This window comes from Poecilia latipinna, unplaced genomic scaffold, assembly GCF_001443285.1.
Source record: "Poecilia latipinna isolate Pla-1442-1.1 unplaced genomic scaffold, P_latipinna-1.0 Scaffold1923, whole genome shotgun sequence".
Lineage (NCBI taxonomy): Eukaryota > Metazoa > Chordata > Actinopteri > Cyprinodontiformes > Poeciliidae > Poecilia > Poecilia latipinna.
This window is the reverse complement of record NW_015114539.1, coordinates 107586-125444: the sequence shown is the minus strand read 5'-3', so window position 1 is coordinate 125444 and position 17859 is coordinate 107586. Positions and strand designations below refer to the sequence as shown.

The following is a 17859-nucleotide window of genomic DNA, read 5'->3' as shown; positions in this document are numbered from 1 at the left end:
TTTTTTTTTTTTTTTATTTTTTTTTTTAGGCCAGGTCGCTCTAAAGCCAGCACATCACGCTGCACCATCCAAGAAAGAAACGGATATGTTGGTGTACACAAATAATAAATGCCCTGAGTGTCAGACTCAGTTTGGCAGCAAAGAGGAGGTTTCTGACCATTTCCAAGAGGTCAAACCGGCTAAAAGCACTGTAAGTTTTACTTATGTGGACTTTTATAAACAAGAGTGAAGGTAATAAGATGGTTGAAACCAAAAACAATCACTTCTGTGTTGTTGGCGTTAGACTGGAGTAAGTTGTTGGTCGGAATTGGCGTTGGAGAGTGAGTTAAAAAGGTTATATTGGGAACCCTCGGAGCAAGTGGGACAGTGTTTCTTTTTTATCTGAAGACTGAACAAAATGAGAGCAAAAACACAAAGAGGAATTTTATGAAATCTGTAAAATATATTAAAAAGCTGAAATAAGCAGAAGTAGGCAAAGGATATGACTAGATTTTGAAGTTTTAACGGTGTTTCTAGATGAAAGTACGTGGAAGTAGCTGTGAAAGAGCGCACAATTTGTAGCATAATTTTTTCACAATTTATGGGATGTCTGATTCATTTCAGTGACGCCAAAGATGATCACAAAAAGCTGAATATATTATATATACAGCAGCATATGTCCATACCAAAAGACATAGGGGGAATGTATTAAATGAGCAGAACATGGAAAAAGTTGAATGGTTGAAATGTAAAAAGGAAGCAATATAAGCTGCACCCACTAACTGGAAAAAAAAAGTTGCACATAAATAGGCTGCACGTGTTTATAAGCCACAGGTTTTAATGTTGAAACATGAAATATTTACACAGATTATTATTATTTTTTTTACTATTAATGAAATATGTATGGGCAAAATGCAGTAGCCATTGAATACATCTTGCTCCTGCTCACTACCGTCTCCAGAGAAACCTTTTTCTGTGTCAAAAATTGAACAGTGAGACTTTCTCAGTCTCACTTTCATTTTGCTCGTCAGCTTGCGCTCTCCTCTTCATCACTCAGAAGTTCAGCCTTTAGAAACTCCTTGGTAAAAAGCTGCATTTCAGTTTCATCGCAGTGTTTAAAGCATGTTTGCAGTTTTAGTGTGACAGAAAGTGTAAAAGGGCATTTGGAAGCTTTAAACCGACCCAGCGTTTTAAAATGAGTATGTTGGCCTCAAGTTATAATCTACAGGAATGTGAGCATTTTTATGTCAAATACGTAGTTTTCACCCATTTCTTATTTATGTCCTTCCTGCTCCCTGTAGTCTTGCACAGAGTGCTCTCCTCCCATGCTCCTGCCCAACAGCTGCAGCGCCGCAGCCCATCAGCGAATCCACCAAGGCTCCTCGCCGCACGTCTGCCCAGAGTGCGGCGGCACCGCCAAGCAGCAGCTGCTTCAAAAGCACCTGCAGGAGAGCTGCTTGCACTTTTCCCGCCGCATCGGCTACAGGTGCATTAAAAGCAAGCACTTCTGTGCTTCTAAACCCCCATAAAGTTGTTTTTGTCCCAGTGGAGGTGTAAGGATTCGCTTTCTTTACTGTGGGTGGTGGTGTTGATAAAAAAATCCTCTGCACCAGTCATGTTTCTCAGTCTGTTCCCGTTGCTCGGTGCAGATGTTCCAGTTGCCTGGTGGTGTTTGGGGGGCTGAACTCTGTGAAGTCTCACATCCAGCAGGCTCATTGCGACATGTTCCATAAATGCCCCAGCTGCCCCATGGCCTTCAAATCTGCCCCCAGCATCCAGAACCACATCTCAGCTCAGCATTCAGACCTCACGGACGCAAAGGCCATGTAAACGCTGTTCATTCATGTTCACCTGCTCTCTAAACAAATCGTGTTCGTTTCAGTTTCCTGACTGTTTTCTGACTCCTTACAGGCTGATTTATAAATGCGTCATGTGTGACACAGTTTTCACTCACAAGCCGCTGCTGTACACCCACTTCGACACTCACTTGGCCAATCAGAAGGTGCATGTGTTCAAATGCCCTGAATGCACCAAGCTGTTTTCTCAGAGGAATTCCCTGCTGGATCATTTCAAGGTACATGTCCGTGCGCATTAAGGTAACCTCACAAAACTCTTCCCCAGCCTTTGTCTGATGGTTTATGTTTGGCTCTTTCTCTGCTTCAGACCCACAAGGCTCCCACGTTGAAGGAAGAGCTGCCTTCACCTCCAGCGGCCGTCTCGCATTTAGCTGGAAAACCCGAGAGCTCAGAGGAGGAATGGATGGGGAAGGAGAAAGTGAAGCCCGAAAGGATGAAAGCGCCTACAGTGTGGAAATGTCGCTCGTGCAACACCCAGTTCACAGAGCGGGAGGAATACATTTCTCATATGGGCGAGCAGCACGGCAAGGTCAGGGGACGCATCTCTGAAGGCTTGCACTAGAAATGATTAGGCAAAAATAGAAATGAGCTGATGTATGCTTATTATTTTCTATGATGTCTTAGTTTCTGAAGAAGTTTCCCTGCAACAAATGTGAGAGCTCCTTCACCACCACGTCCAGCATGAGGCGCCACATCAGAGACAAACACAAAGTCATGAACCGCAGCTTCCGCTGCCAGTGAGTTTATTCGGTCCAAATCTCTTGCTTATTTAATATTTAATTTTCCATGCCAGTGGTGGAAAATGACAAGCTAGTGTACAGATCTTAGATTTTTCAGAATCGGCATCATCAGATTAGAAACTCGTCAAAAAATGAATTCATTTCAGCAATTGAAATTAAACATTGAAATGCCTCTAAGTACAATTTTATTTTGATAAGTGGCACATTTTGAGCTCCAATTAGGCCTGGACATTTTTTTTTACTACTGTATTCTCATCATTTCAACACTGATGTGTGGAAAACTGATATAGCTAGGCAGTGTTTGAAAATAAATGATTGTATTCCCGGTGCCGTAGGCTGGGTTTGCTTACTAATGTGATGATTCAGCCTCTCACTGCTGTCGGTCGCCACAGCTGACATGGATTGACTGCTCAAGATGTGCAACTAATATTGTCATCACAAACTTTGCAGATTTAAAATCATCATCATATACAGTTTTTTTTTTATTTTTTTATTTTTACATTCTAGTTCCAACACAGTGAGAGCTACTTTAAAGTTTACAATAATAAAAATGAAGTGCAATGATTGTAAAGTTTACCAAAACGGCAACATTAACTTTTTAAAAAATATATTATACCATAATAAAAGCTTTTTTTTTTCTATAAACACTAAGTTTGTGTTATTTTTTAGATATTGTTCTGAGAGTAAGAAAGCGTTCAGCAGCAGGTCGATGTTGGAGCGGCACATCCAGATGAGACACAGCATGACCAGCCCGGGACAGGACTCGCTCTTGGTGAGCTGCTTTCACTGCTGAACCTCCAACAGGAAGCCGAAGCTGGAGACGAGCCGGATGGAAAACACTTGAATATTTGTGTCTGCTCTGCACGCAGGGGGCCGACGAAGCCGAAAGCTCTTCGGAGCACGACAGCGGCTTGGCGACCCGCAGGAGACGTCGAGTGAAGACGGAGCACGACGCAGAGGCGACGGACAGAGCGAGTTCAGCGAAGAAGGTGCGATCGACCGCTGCGCCGTACGTCCAGCCCGAGTCCGGGTTCAGCTGCGCTCCCTGCGGCTTCACCACGGAGGACAAGCCGAGGTTCCTGGAGCACATCAGCCAGCACAGGCGAGGCGGGACGGAGGGCGGCGGCCTGCAGTGTCTGCAGTGTGGCGCCTGCTTCACATCCCCGTCCTCCCTGTCCCGCCATCGCTTCATCATCCACAAGGTCAAAGATGCTTTCAGCGACAGCCAGCAGAGCCCCGTCGTGTCTCCGTCGCCCTCTGCTGGAAACGCCAAGAACCACGACGACAGGAGCTCCCTGAACGGCTCCGAGCCTGCTTCGCCCTCCGGTCAGCCTCTGGCGGGTCAGGGGAAGGATGACGACGGAGCGCTGGCCTGCAAGGTGTGCGGTAGACACTTTGAAAAAGCGACAGATCTCAACACACACTTCAGAACTCACGGGATGGCTTTTATTATCGCAAGAAACGCAGGGAAGACCACCTAGAATGAGTAACGGAAAGCAAATGGTTCATTTTAAGAAAATCTGTAAGTGCCTTTTTTGAATCTGTCATTCATATCCGGGCCCCTGCATCTATGCACTAATTCAACCAAAGATTGTTCATTTGAAGCTTGTAAAACAGTTTAATGTTTCTGACTGTTCGAGAAAAGCCTTAACCCTCTGATTCTCAGGATCTGCTGCTTACTTTCCGTTTCATCAGGATACTGATCTGATTTTTAACCTCCCGTTTCCCTGCTTTGACTCATTCACATTAATCACGTGCCTGTAGAAAACTGTGACTGTTGTATTAACTCAATCCTGCTGTGATCATGAAAGCAATTTCACTTGACATTTAATATTACTGATGAAATTTTTGTTTCGAGTCATTTTTAAGGTGACTGAGGCGATTCATCAAGAAGCGCGCTCTAAAATCTTGTGCTAAGAATCACCGAAGTGGTTTGAATTGTGTTCAGTTTCTGAAAATCATTTTCCAAAACTTGTTCTGAGTTTAGTAACTTAACTGTAGATGATTTGTTTACATTTTTGTGACGTATTAAAACTGAGTTTCTATACATTTTCCATTGCAAAATTCCAGACTCAAAGGTATAGGTTTTCAGACTTTTTTTTTTTGTCCCATTCTGGACATTTTACATGTTAAATATTTAACTTTTCTGAACTTAGCTTCTTTTTGGTACATCACTTTTTTTTCAGTATTTTATTCACCTCGGTTTCAAAATGTCAGCTCTTGTCTGAATTATTGTACACTAAATTTATTCTTTGAAGCAGTCTGTAATCTTTTGTCTGTAAACATATTTTTTAAAAGCATGTCAGAGCTTAAAAGCAGGTCCAGTTTCAAACCCCAATCTCTAAAGGTCCAGGGGTCAAAACAGCAGTGACTGCATTTAATGATTATTTTGTTTTGAATAATCAACAGGATAAGAATACAAGCTGAAGAAAAAAAAATCACCTTTGAAAAAAATCCTCAATGTTTTAGACATGTAGAGTTAATTTTTTTTTAATATGGGATGAAGAAAATTTCCATTCTCAATTTAGATTTCTCCAGAATTATAAAATTAGCAAATGAAACTATTTTTTTTAGATCAAACTGGAGCCTTTTTATTTTTATTTTCCCTCACAGGCGGTAAAAATCTTCCTTTTCAGCTTTGTTTTCTGTATAAAAATAAAATGTATTGGTGTGACAGGACAAGAAATAATTTATATTTTAAATGTTCATTGAAAAAAAATAAATAAAACAAGCTGTGTGCTCTGGAATGTGACTCGAATCCAATTTACTGTGTGAAACTGTCAAACGGCTTTGAACCCCTTTTTAAATTGAATGTACTTTCTGTAAAATGAACTGATTTATATCTCAATGAGCTGAAAATGGAAGTAAATGATGTATTTGTTACACAACCAGATGTTTCTGTAAATCTTGCTTGAACAGAGTACTGTAAAGAAAAAGTATATTTGATGTTTGTCTACTTTTTATGCTTCTCTTAGCAAATGATGAGCATCGTTTTTCTTTAGTTTGAGGCATGTGTAAAACATTAAAATGAGTAATATGCACAAATTAAGTTGTACCTGTAGTTACTGATAGATCACGTCGGTGTTCAACGTCAAACCAAAGAATTCTGTGCGTAGAAACCTTAACTGGGTTATGATTTAACAGATTTAGGTTTTTTTTAAATTTATTTTTAGCCACAATATCTAATTGCCATAAACACGGCCACTATAAATGTATTGGTTTAAGTTCTTTCTCGTCAATTTAATTTAGTGGGTCAGGCTGATTTTTGGTTCAATAAATAAAATTTTCTGTTCTTTCACCAAAAATGTCAATGCCATTTTTTTTTATTTCCATCAACACAATACTTTCTAACTTAAACATTTTTACATGAAATAAACCTGAAATGTTTTTTTTTTTTTTTTGCTTAGGTACTTTAATGAATTTATTTACTTTCCAACATTTCATCAACAGGTGTGGTTTTCCAAACAAAATATAAATTGTACATCCAATATTTCTCTTTGTTCTAGTAAAATATACATTTAATAAAAGCTTAGCAATAATCAGTACATAGTTTAAGTCATCAAATAAAACTCACTTACTCTAGCCACACGCTTACAATCATGGAGTCTAAAAGATATAAATCTTAGTTAAAATCAGGTCCAATCTGGAAGAATCACACAGTACAGAAAAGTGCTTTGTGAGGATAAATCCCCAAAAACATGGGCTGGTGTTTCTGCGGGATGTAATCACTTATAGCAGGAATCCAATAAGAAGAGACAGATAACTTCTAGATCCATTCTAGTAAAACATGCTGAAATATTTGAAGTTTAGCCATAACCCTTAAACAGTTTACAAGGTTGTTTTATAAATGACTCTTTACCCACAGCCCCCCAGTTACAGTTTAAATAATCTAAGGCTTAAATACAATCAAGACTAAATCAAATATATATGTTGTGATGAAAGTGCTTAACAAGGATAACCCCTGTGGAGGATCCAGCTAATTTTGCGGGAGGATGAGATGAATCCATTTTTACAGCAGAAAGAATCCAATAAAGAGAAACAGAGCAGGCTTCATGAAGGTGGAGAGTCCTTCCAGCCTCAGCGCAGCAGCTCCTGGACAGAAGTATGAAATGTGGTTGAAATATCTCAGACAACCTTTACCACTCAACCAATGATTCTGAATCAATCGAGTCTCATTTTGAGCCCGTTACTCAAACTAGTGTAGATTAATCAGGATTTGGATGATGTACCTTAACTTCAGCAGAAACATTTCAGGATTAACTATCTGATTCTCATTTTTTAAATTTATTTATTTACTTGACTCTGCAGTCTGGACCTCCCGCTGTTCCTCCTGGCCACCAATGGCCGCCTTTTCGAGGATGCTCAGTTGTTCAGCTGTGAGCTTTGCTTGCTGCTCACTGGTCACCATGGCGGCGTTGTCAGGACCGAGAGCCTCCAGCTGAGCCACAGAGAGCACCTGAAGGGAAACCAGCAAGGCTCAATTAACGTCTGCTCAGATTGTACCAATTTAAAGTTTATCTCAGAGGACCTGAAAATATAGAGCACGGAAACAGCAGGATGACGATATCAAACTCTGAGTCTGAGCCTAAAATAGTTTCCAATTTAAACGACAGAAGATAAAAAAAAAAAAAAAAATCCCTGTTATTTTTTCCATGGTAAATGATGTGCGGTTGTAAAATTATTAGATATAAATAATCTGAGACAAAAAAGCTCAAGTGATTCTGACTTACCGAACTGGCGTTATGTTTCTGGATTGTCCAGATTTTGAACTTATGAGCGACGACTTGTCTAGTTCACTTTAGTTTTAAAGTTTTACCACTTTAAAACGCATCACCGAAAGCGCGCTTGTCTTTATGGTGGTTTTAACACATTTACACCAAAACCCCTTCCACAGCTCGACGTGTCGCTGGTCTCGGCTCTCAGCTGGTATTGGAAAAGCACAATCACAGAGCCGATCAGTTGAAGTTACTTACAGCCAAGTTTTCAGGAGGAATCTGGGGGATGCAGCTCTTGCTGATGAATGGGAAGACGGAAGGGCTGAGCGAGGCCATTTCAGATCCATTCAAACCGGCTGACGGGGACACAAACCGATGAGTAAGAATTAAACTGCTTCGGCTTTTGAGTGGTTAGCAGGTAGATAAATAAATCCTACCAATGATAGAGTCCAGGTGAGAAACCTCAGCCTCAGTCCAGTTGCGGGGGAGTCCAAATGCAGACACGGCAACGGTTTTCAGCTGCCGTAAAGCCTCAACAGGACACTGAAGACCGTCCATGGCGCCCACCGCGTCGCTGCGTCGAAAATACGCCAGTTAAGACCATGGACCTCAGACAACAAGAACAAGTGAGCCTCGCAATGTTTCACTTCGCACACGGAAAAGCAGGCATCAATAAAAACAAATGAACTGAAAACAAAATGAAACAACAGAATCTTACAGATTAACACAAAAGCTGTGCGTAATAGTGAGGTGGAAGTACAAGGAGCTTTGTTTTCCGACCTGAAGGCGCCCGCGCTGAGCCGGCTGATCTCGCTGGCGTTCAGGCCACAGATGAACCGGCCCAGCTGGACCATCTCTGTGGATCCCAGCAGCGGCGCCGTCAGGTTGTTATGTTCAGCGACGCCCTTCCACACCGACGCCAGCTGTCGAGACACACGCCGCGTTGTGGTTAGTGTAGTGGTGTCGCGTAGTCGCAGCCGAGTGGAGATCAGTTTCTATACTTCACTTGTGAATCTTTCCAGCCGCAGGCATTGATTTCGCTCAGACTGTCCAGAGACAAGGGAAGCTTTTCCAGCTCAGAGTTGGAGAAGCTCTGAGTTATGCACCCCAGCTGAACGACGTCACCCTCAGTCATATTTGACACCGGGCCAAACACCTGCAGCACATGAACACAATTATATTTTTATTTGAACGCAGTGAGCGAACAATACTTTCTTATTGCAGTAGATCAAGCCTTAATTCTGTTTTTGAGTTCTTCATTTTAAATAAAATGTCGTGCTACTTGTATAATTTCTGGTAGAGAAGATTAAATATTACAACTAGTGAAAATGTCTAATTTTCCGTATTTCAATGCATGTACAATAAATAAGAAAATAACAACATGAAACTTAAAATTAAGTCACAAATTCTCAAACGAACACGACTGAGACCATTTAGATAACTTTACCTCGACGGCCTTTCTATAGAGCACTTTCAGCTGGTCTGAGCTGTAACCAGTGACAGATCCCAGTGTGTCCACAGCAGCCAGGAATGTGCTGTTGGACATCAGATCCAGCTGCGCTGGTGTCCAAAACACATTGTCCTCTCCCAGTTCTTCAATAACTGCTTCTGTAGGTTCTGTGCCACTGCTGAATATATCACTATTAACTGAGAAAAGTAAAAAAATAAGTAAAAATCATTGACCTTATTACTGATTTATGTCCATGTACGAGTGGGTGATGGAAGATTATGTCAGAACCAGGAATCCCAAATAGACTTTCAAATATAAGATTTACTAAAAACATTTTCAAAGCGTTCGCTTGTACCTTCCTGTGTCAGTGAAATGGGAAGGGTTTGAAGGGTGCAGAGGTTCTTGTGGGTAATGTTAGTTTATTACCTGCTCGCCTTTTACGTGCTGTGCTTGACGTGGCGGTGGTGATGAGATCAAAGATCTTCTTTTTAAAAGCATCTGAAACCTGGGTAAGCTGCGGCTTCAGGAAGACAAGAACGTCCTTCATCCACGGCTAAAAACGCACAGAGAAGTGAAAACAAAAAATAGCTCACGTTACTTTTAAGTGCCAAAATGTTAACACTGAAGCAAAGAGGACTAGAGAAGGTTAGTAAGTAAGCTTTATTTATATAACACCTTCCACAAATAATATCACAGGAGCGTGAGGATGTTAGGAAAACAGCAGATGCATACGTTATTTGGCAAAGCGGAGGTGAGGTTATCATCCAACAGAACAAGGGGACCCAGCGTCTCCATGGTTTCAGCTGACCAATTAGAAGGGCTCCTGCAGGCGGCAAATGATCCTACATCAGACCCTGCTTCCTCTGAAGCAGCTCCCAGCATCCACTGAGAGCCGGACCTACCCAAACACCTGGTTGACCAGTGTGACCAGATCCGCCCTGTGAGGCTGAGGAATGTGTTCGCAGGAAGCCACGGCCTGGAGGCTGAACTTCATCACTTCAGGGGCCATGAGGAGCAGCGTGGAGGGTCTCAGCTCACACAGGAGCAGACCGAGCCTCGATACGTCCGATCTGGTTAATCCGGAGATATTTGTTCCCTGAAAATCCACAGGAAGATGTCACCGAGTGACTCCTACAGTAAAAATACTGACGAACGTTTCAAATTGAGCTTATTTATTTTTTGGCACACATTTGTGTGTGTGTGTGTGTGTGTGTGTGCGCGTGCATACACTGGGCAGGCAAAGCAGAGCTCTTTCGGCAAGTGCAAGGCGTGACGGGGCATGAGGAGGCAGGGAGGTCAGGTTGGCTGTTCCCATCTTGTCGAGGAAGACCCGGCACACAGAGTCAGGTAGATCCCTCACCTTTGAAGGCCTGGGATGAATAAAACAGAGAAAATAAGGAAACAAAAGGTTTTATATTGACTAAAAAAATAACTGTGCTGTTGTCTGCTCACGGCAGGTGAAGTAGCAGCGTAGTGGGAATGCTCTCCAGCTCCTGCGCGGTGATATTCTTGAAATAATGTGTCGTTTTGTTTTCCAAAGTCTGGAAAAGCTTTTGTGCAGCACATTGTGCCTAAAGAAAAAAAAAAACACACAGTAAGTACACTGCCATTAGTAATTATGTATATTTATGCATGTTTCAGTTAATAATAATAATAAAAAACAAACAGTTTACCTGGACTTTGGAAAGCCACTGTGGCGTCTCTGTCATGGATTCAGCCATGTCCTGTGCATAGCTGCCATTAACTTCATCAATCATCTTGCAGGTTATGCCCTGGAGGACTGAATTCAGCCTCCTACCACAGAAACAAAACATGTGTAAACAGTACTAAAGGTAAATACTGTAGCATAAAAGCACACCTAATTAAAACACTTCACAGAATGCTTAACATGATATGAAGGAAAATCAGAAGTCAGACATTTTGTGGCGTTAAACGCAAGATAGAGTTATTTTTAAATTGGAATACAACTAATAAGTTCTCTGGCTATTATAACTGTACACTTTACCTGTACTGCAGCTTCCTTAGGCCATGCATTTTCTTTGCCAAATAGGCAGCCTAGGACATCAAGAAAAAAAAAAAAAAACAATACAAGTTGTCAACACAAAAGGGTCGTTTAAAATCATAAACTGAGGTAGTATGGCACAGCCGGTAACAGAACAATAGTATGGTAAGTAGAGTAGCGAGAAATTTTAGATAAACAAATTCTATATGTTTTCCAGACAAACTTGTCAAATATTTAAAAGATGGATGGATGGAACAGTCAGTGTGATGGGGAACAAATCCAAATACATTTCCTATCTCTTTTCTCTATTTCCTACTTCTCCACACTTGATAACATGTTACGCACTTTTACAGTCTCCATTGAAACTCCAGGTGTATGCACTTTACCTGTGGCAGACTCCAGGTTTTATTTTCCAGCTGGTCTAAGGAGGTGATGTTTGCTTTTTCTAGGTACTTCAGAGAAACGCTGCGAAGCAAAGTGCCAGCCAACTTCTGCAGCAGCTCTGAGGGATTAACTTTCTCACTCAGCTACAAGAAAGAAAAGCATTTATCAAATAGCTGGTTGAGTGTATAAACACCGCCTCGCTGTTTTCCTTCTCTCTCACCCCCTGCAGCATGGCCTTCAGCTGCCCCTTCCTCATCTGCTCCGAGATGGTCTTCAGAGTTTCCGTGTTGTTTAGGACGTCCTGCGGTTTCACATTTCTCACCACGCAGCTCGGCAAACCGGCAACGACCGACTGAAGCTCCATCAGCTGTTGGCCTGACAACCCTCCGCACTAACAGGGATAACAGAGAGAAGTACATTGAGATGGGTTATAGACAAAAAGCGCTTTGAGTGGTCAAAATGACTGGAAAAGCGCTATACAAGTTCAGTCCATTTACGATTTACAGAAAAGAACAGACTTCGTCTTAAAAGGCTCACCTTCTTCCCCCCCAGCTGCTTCTCGACCAGAACGCGCATCTGGCTCCTGGACCATTTCACACCGTTTCCCACGGTTTGAAGAACATCTTTGAGATTTTTTGAAGCGATTTCAGACAGTTGTTTAGGTGACAGCAAAGTAACACTCCTGCCAAGGTCACGCAGATCTTGACCGTTTCTGGACAAGCTGTCCACAAGGCTCTTCTTCAGCTTTGGTCAGAGGACAAGAACAACATTTATATCTTCGTCTTCTTTGGTAAATGAACAGAAGCACAGCAGTTTAGATAAGTGTGGGAAACTGAAAGGTACCTTAAAGACTGTGGGACCGTCGCAGACGTCGAGCTGAGGAAGAAGCTTCTTGCTGCTGTCAGAAGTCAAGTTTGTAACATCGTAATAACAAGCAAGAGGGCCAAGCCTGGGAAGAGTCATAAGCACCAATGTCTTCAAATCAGTTGAGTTTAAAATCATGTCAAATGTATGTCAGATTATTACTTTTTCATCTAAAATTACTCAATTTAAATGTGTTCAGGAGGTATTTTTCCTGATCTGTCTTTTCTTTCACCTTTATGATTATACACAATTTTGTGTTGGTCTATGACATAAAACCATGTTTTATGTCAAGGAAGTTTGCACCTTCCTTGAACGTGAAAAACTCAAGTGGTGAAAGGTTTTAAAAAGAAAGACGGGAAGCTGACAAAAAAGATTCACCCTGGCAATATAAAAAAATCTTTTTCTTTTCTTAAAAAAAAAAAAATCAGTCATTTCAATGAATTAAAATTTCATCCCAGAAATGAATAGACAATACACACTTATCGATGAGCTCTGGGACACTGGAGCACCCTTGAATCCTCTGAAGGAACTTCCTGCCCAGGCTGGGTTTCACGTTGGTGGTCATGTTAGACTTAAACTGGCCTGAGAGATAATATCCACACAGCTGGGAGAGATAATAAATTTAAATAAAGTAGAGGCAGGTTTTGTAAGAACTGATAGTTGGTAATCCCACTTTTAGAAGTGATTTAGCATCGTTTGACACTTACAGTTCCTTTAGGGAATGAATCTACATCGTCCGGCTTCAAGCTGGAGAGGTAAGGTCCCAGCATGGTCAGGGTCTCAGAGTCCAGCCACTCCAGAGCTGGTTTGCAGGGTTTCACAGTCGCTGCAAAACAGAAGGACGGTTTACACAATGGATGTTTATTGTCAATGCACAGTAAACACACCAACAGAGATTTCACACATCAGGAGCTTGGTGTTTACGTTGCACTTTTCCAGTTGGCTTTAAGTTACGTCTTTCCATCTTGTTTCATAGTCAATGAAGGAAACAGGGAAAACAGGACATCCTCTAAGATTTGCATGTATTTCTTTACTGAAAGTCCCTAAGAACGCACTTTTGCCAACACAAACACATCTGCATATACGCATGCATGCTGAAACTTGCAAATGCGTTGGCCAGAAAGATGAAACAAGTGTCACACCCAGTGCTCTTCTTTTTAACATGTACACCTGTCAAACTTTCCACCTTCACATTTTATTCAAAAATGATTTTGATTAAATATTTTTCTAAATTGTTTGTAACAGTTTGTTCCTGTTTTTTTGTTTATTTTTATATCTAAATTTCTGGTTATTTTCTGCTCTAGGATATTTTAGGGGAATATTTAACATGGAGCAATATCAATTTTAGAAGGAATTTAGTTTCTTCATTTCAAAGTGAACATTTCCTCTATTACCATTAAAAATTGGGCGTTGTTTTAGAAAAAGCAAGTTCCTCCATGTAAATCAGTGAACGTTACAGAAAGAAAGATGTTGACAGAAAGGTTATGACATGATGTAAAACAGTTTGATTTCAAAACAAGAATTTATCCCAGAATTCAATTTCTGATCAAATTCCAAAGTTCTTACTTGATTTTGGGCCAGCAGATGGCCTCATTGTGCAGCTAAAGTTGTTCTGTAGGATTTGGTCTTTGGCCCAGTTGAACACCTCCGCTCTTTGCGCCTCGGTCATAGACGAGTACACCTCCTGCAGCATGTTCATCCTGGAGGAAATGGATATCTTATTTTCAGATAAGAAACAACGCACATGAAGAACATGGCAAGATGAAGTATTAAACCATACTCACATATTCACCAGGTTGTGCGAGCCCACTCTGGAGGGGAGCGTCGTTCTGGCTGAGGGTATGTCTTGCAGCACAGGTTTGGCGGCCCGCAGCAAAGTGTTATAGTCACTGGAGTCAAAGTAGTTTTCACTCTGTGCTGTCAAAGTGGCCCAGGACAGAGGGGCCACGAAAGCATTCATGTAGCAGCAGGACGGGTCCTGTGGGAACAAGACAAACAAACAAACAAACAAGAAGGTCAGACTGCAACAAAGCAGACATTATTCAAATATATATGATAGTGTTTGGTTTTACTGTATTGACTGAGGAGTTCTTCATCATCCTTATAACAGCTGGAAGGTTACTGCAATTCCACATCTTGATTTTTAACAAAAGAAAGGACAAACTTTTAACCTCTAACAGAAGAAAATAATTCAGTTATTTGAATGAATATGTAAACCAGAAGTCTACATACACTGTATTAAAAACATCACTTTTTTACACTGTGTAGCATTAAATTAGACTAAATATTGCCTTTCTTAGGTCAGTAAGGATTAAAAGAGTAATTGTTTTGTTTATACCTGAATAATGACTGATTAAAAAAATATATACTTTTTTTAAAATTAGAATTTTACATACACCACAAATACCATGGCTTCAGCAATTTGGGAGAGCCCAGATGATTAAAGTCATGGCCTTATAAGAATCTCTACTCCAGTTCTATCAGGAGAAAAACACTAAAAATCCAGCAAACTATTGTGAAAAGCTTTTTATGTAGATAAATAAGCAAGTCAGGGCAAGTTTAAAAGCATTTTTATCAGATCTTTATAATTGAAATCCCAAACAACCTTAAACAGGAAGTATCAAGCCGGATTAATTTTCAGACATTGGGGATGAATAAATCACGTTAATAGTCTATGTAAACTTCTGGTTTGAACACTTTATGTTTATTTATTTATTTTTTGGAAAACAAACAAACAAAACAAAAACAAAGAGGTTGTGTGTTAATATCGGTGAATGTATTCATACCTTGGTCTCTGCAGCGTCCATGAGGGTTGGACTCTGTGAGTTTTTGTTTGTGGCTCCAGTGACCATGTTCAGGATATAAAGAAAGGGGGACAGGAAGTTGTTGGACTGATCAGCAGCTCTACCTCCTTCTGACAGGTTACTAAAAAAAAAACAAGAATGAAAATGAAGAGTAAAAAACAAAACAAGAGAGCAGTAAAAGTTTAAATATGTAAAAAAAAAAAAAAAAAAAAAACATACATTTGAAACTTTAAAAGTTTTTAATTCAATTTGAAGTAAATAAGGTATAAAATATACGCATTCAATTACCTGCTGTTGAAGATATTTCTCAACAGAGTCATCTTAGGCAGAGGGCGTCCTGTAACAGCAAACACATTTATGAGCTGCACAATCAAAACGTAAAAGCAATGGTTCACCTGCTGTGCAAATATTGACTGTCATCAAACACCACCACATTATGCACCTTGCTTCTCACTAATGCAGCCTCATTTGGATGGTTTGAGGCATATTTTTTATCCATTTCAATAGTTGTTATTGTAGTTTTAAATACCAATAACAGTAAAATAAATGTAGTTGATAAAAAATACAAGTGTTTTCTTACCCTGGTTGTAGCATTTCATCATCTAATAAAATGAAAAAAAAAAAAAAGAAAAGAAAAGTTGATTGGGTATTTTCAGTAAGGCATTTGATCTTAAATGTTGACACTAAAAATGACTGAACTCAAACCTTTGACATGATTTCATACATTGATAATAATGAAGACAGAAGTGTATATTTAACATTATTAATAAAGAGAAACATATATTTAAAAATAGATTCTTAAAAAAATTCTCATATCCACTTATGGAAGGTCTTAAAACTGTATTTTAATAATACAAGTCTAACACTGGATAATGTTTTTAACTCAGGTTCAGGTTTTAAGACTTTACAATCCAGCAAAGGTCAGATCAATGATGACCAAGAATGAGATCAAATCATCTCAGCTAAGCTAAAATTCACACTAAAACCTCTTTACTCAAGAATTTTCTTACCAGTTTCTTAGCGATGAAGACCGTGTTATCGGCAGACATAACATCTGGAGGCCCAGCTGGACACACAGAAGCTGTGAACCAATATAGCATATTATAATAACTTGTGAGAGCAAACTATTACAAAGTAGTGTTCCTAAAAGATATCAAACTGGTTTGATGTGATGATGATGGTTTGTTACTAACCAAAGGCGGTGCAGACCATAATGAGCGCAAATAAATGCGCTGCTGTATTTGGACACATCTGGGAAAATGTTTCTGTTTGAGAAACATTTCAAGAGTATTAACATTCAGATATATGAAGAAATTAATCTGCCAAAATAATATAAATAATCCTCCAGTTACATTTCTGCTTGCATTACATTTCTTCAATGACGTAAAGCAGGATGCCAAGGTTTTCTGAAAGGTTCACGGTTGCTATGGAACCTGTCTCCAAGTGAGACGCCTGAAGTTTACCGATAAACTTCCTCCTCTGAGGTTTTGAAATCATACCTCCCTGGTAACCGTCTTTGTTACTCACCCTCAGGGAGACTTTGGCACAATCGAGGATAACACGTAGCAAAAAACAGACTTGTTAACTCACAATGGCATTTTGTCACCTTCTCTCTCTCTCTTTTTTTCCCCTAATCCCATCCTCTAAACATGTTTGAGTTTTGATGAGGCCAGGATCACTGTCCAAGAAATTTGCATCCCACCTTTTATTTGCATTGCAGTGATTTGACTTCCTATTTAAATGTATGACCTCAGGAAACTGTACAGACGAACAACAAAGACAATGAGTACCTGTTTACTGCAGAGTCCAAGTACTGCGTATGTTCTCCTGAAAAGGAAACAAATGGATGTCATCACCATAAATCTACGGATTTAAATGTACATGTGCAGACACTGGATCGCTTGCAAATTTCAATCCAGCTGCAGTGGATATTTACAAAAACTAAAGATAGTAAAGGATTTCTTGGGTTTTTAATTAAAGATTAGTGCCTGCTGATGAATCATGTTTTGTCTTTATTGTGGCTCTTTTGAAAAACAAAGTCAGATGAAGCAATATGTAGACAAGTAAGTAAATGACTTATTGGACAGGTTGGCTTCTTTGCAAATTTATTAAATAAAAAAATAGACATTATTGCTGCATAAATTAGCTGTGAAATACAGATTAGTTTTCTTCACATTTCTTTGTAAAACATAATGAAAAACAGAAAAAAAACACTCTGCTGAACTCATTCATTTTATTTTAATTTAGCCATTACTTACCAAATATCGGCCCTCTTCTGTGTGGATCTTTTGAAAAATAGGCAAAGTGAGAATGTGTGTGCTCTTCCTCTAATCTCTCATCTCGTATGAGCCGGATGGGTGTCTACCTGTCCATCCTTATTCAAAGCAGGTGTGTGGCATTGTGTAATTCACGTTGGAGGAAGGGAGGGGTGGGGGGACAGAGAGCGATAACCCACTGCCCTCCCATCCCCCCCAAATCAGAAGAAAACGAAACAGTTGTCTGAAATGACAATTTTATCAACTCACTCTTAGCTACACAGCAAATTCGGAAGTGTCAGATTTCCAGTGCAAGTGTGGAAAGTTAAAAATACAGTGTTAATTCAACAACATGAGTGTTAGTGAGTGTTAGTTTCCCTAACAATTTCCCTAACAATTATTGTCTTAACCAAACATCGAAACTGTCAGGAAAATCTGGAATTAGCATTAATTTGAATGCTAATTAATGCTAATTTGAATTAGCCCTATTTAGCTGCGGAGGTTGTTTTCTTTAAATTTTTCGCTGTAGACTGCAAAATGGGGGAGTGGCTGTGCTGGACCATTGGCTTGATCTATGCCACAGGTGTCAAACTCCAGTCCTGGAAGACCACTGTCCTGCAACATTTAGATGTGCCGCTGCTGCACCACACCTGAATACAATAATTAGGTGATTAGCAGGATACTGGAGAACATATATACACAATGAGGAGGCAATTGAGCCATTTGACTCTGGTGTTTTGTGCCTGTGGCACATCTAAAAACTGCCCAAATGTTTTTTTCTTTGTCAGTGTATCATGTTGGTGACTGAAG

At 40.0% G+C, this 17859-nt stretch overlaps 2 protein-coding genes across 4 annotated transcripts; one reads left to right on the top strand and one right to left on the bottom strand.

The window, feature by feature from the left end:
- The first annotated feature begins 32 nt into the window (after positions 1 to 32).
- Positions 33 to 5169, top strand: znf687a (zinc finger protein 687a). Its single transcript, XM_015015527.1, has 8 exons — positions 33 to 190; positions 1281 to 1465; positions 1629 to 1805; positions 1891 to 2053; positions 2143 to 2364; positions 2460 to 2572; positions 3245 to 3347; positions 3445 to 5169. Exons 1-8 carry the CDS (start codon positions 86 to 88, stop codon positions 4054 to 4056), a joined length of 1680 nt encoding a protein of 559 aa, XP_014871013.1. The 5' UTR covers positions 33 to 85; the 3' UTR covers positions 4057 to 5169.
- Positions 5170 to 5960: 791 nt separating this feature from the next.
- otoa (otoancorin) lies at positions 5961 to 17238 on the bottom strand. 3 transcript variants are annotated; one of them, XM_015015528.1, is made up of 30 exons: positions 17053 to 17230; positions 16585 to 16621; positions 15988 to 16059; positions 15805 to 15875; positions 15375 to 15396; positions 15083 to 15131; positions 14777 to 14915; positions 14063 to 14125; positions 13775 to 13968; positions 13557 to 13690; positions 12698 to 12816; positions 12470 to 12594; positions 11970 to 12075; positions 11664 to 11870; positions 11347 to 11517; positions 11129 to 11269; positions 10746 to 10795; positions 10414 to 10534; positions 10193 to 10311; positions 9969 to 10110; positions 9643 to 9836; positions 9473 to 9563; positions 9167 to 9293; positions 8738 to 8937; positions 8297 to 8446; positions 8071 to 8213; positions 7728 to 7864; positions 7549 to 7646; positions 6872 to 7031; positions 5961 to 6667 (listed from the first exon to the last, which is right to left on the bottom strand). In XM_015015528.1, exons 3-30 carry the CDS (start codon positions 16043 to 16045, stop codon positions 6585 to 6587), a joined length of 3414 nt encoding a protein of 1137 aa, XP_014871014.1. In that variant the 5' UTR covers positions 16046 to 16059; positions 16585 to 16621; positions 17053 to 17230; the 3' UTR covers positions 5961 to 6584. The 3 variants fall into 3 exon arrangements, with proteins under 3 accessions (XP_014871014.1, XP_014871016.1, XP_014871017.1); XM_015015530.1 differs by having other exon boundaries at positions 14072 to 14125; XM_015015531.1 differs by lacking the exons at positions 5961 to 6667; positions 6872 to 7031; positions 7549 to 7646; positions 7728 to 7864 and adding an exon at positions 7870 to 7898 and having other exon boundaries at positions 8009 to 8213; positions 17053 to 17238.
- Positions 17239 to 17859: the final 621 nt, after the last annotated feature.

Coding starts and splice junctions, on each gene's coding strand:
- znf687a (XM_015015527.1), top strand. CDS start 86: ATGTTGGTGTACACAAATAATAAATGCCCTGAGTGTCAGACTCAGTTT. Junction 1,466..1,628: donor TCCCGCCGCATCGGCTACAG/GTGCATTAAAAG, acceptor TGCTCGGTGCAG/ATGTTCCAGTTGCCTGGTGG. Junction 2,054..2,142: donor CCCTGCTGGATCATTTCAAG/GTACATGTCCGT, acceptor TCTCTGCTTCAG/ACCCACAAGGCTCCCACGTT.
- otoa (XM_015015528.1), bottom strand. CDS start 16,045: ATGTGTCCAAATACAGCAGCGCATTTATTTGCGCTCATTATGGTCTGC. Junction 11,270..11,346: donor TGAAGGCCATGCTGCAGGGG/GTGAGAGAGAAG, acceptor TCTTTCTTGTAG/CTGAGTGAGAAAGTTAATCC. Junction 6,668..6,871: donor GGTCCAGACTGCAGAGTCAA/GTAAATAAATAA, acceptor ACTTCTGTCCAG/GAGCTGCTGCGCTGAGGCTG.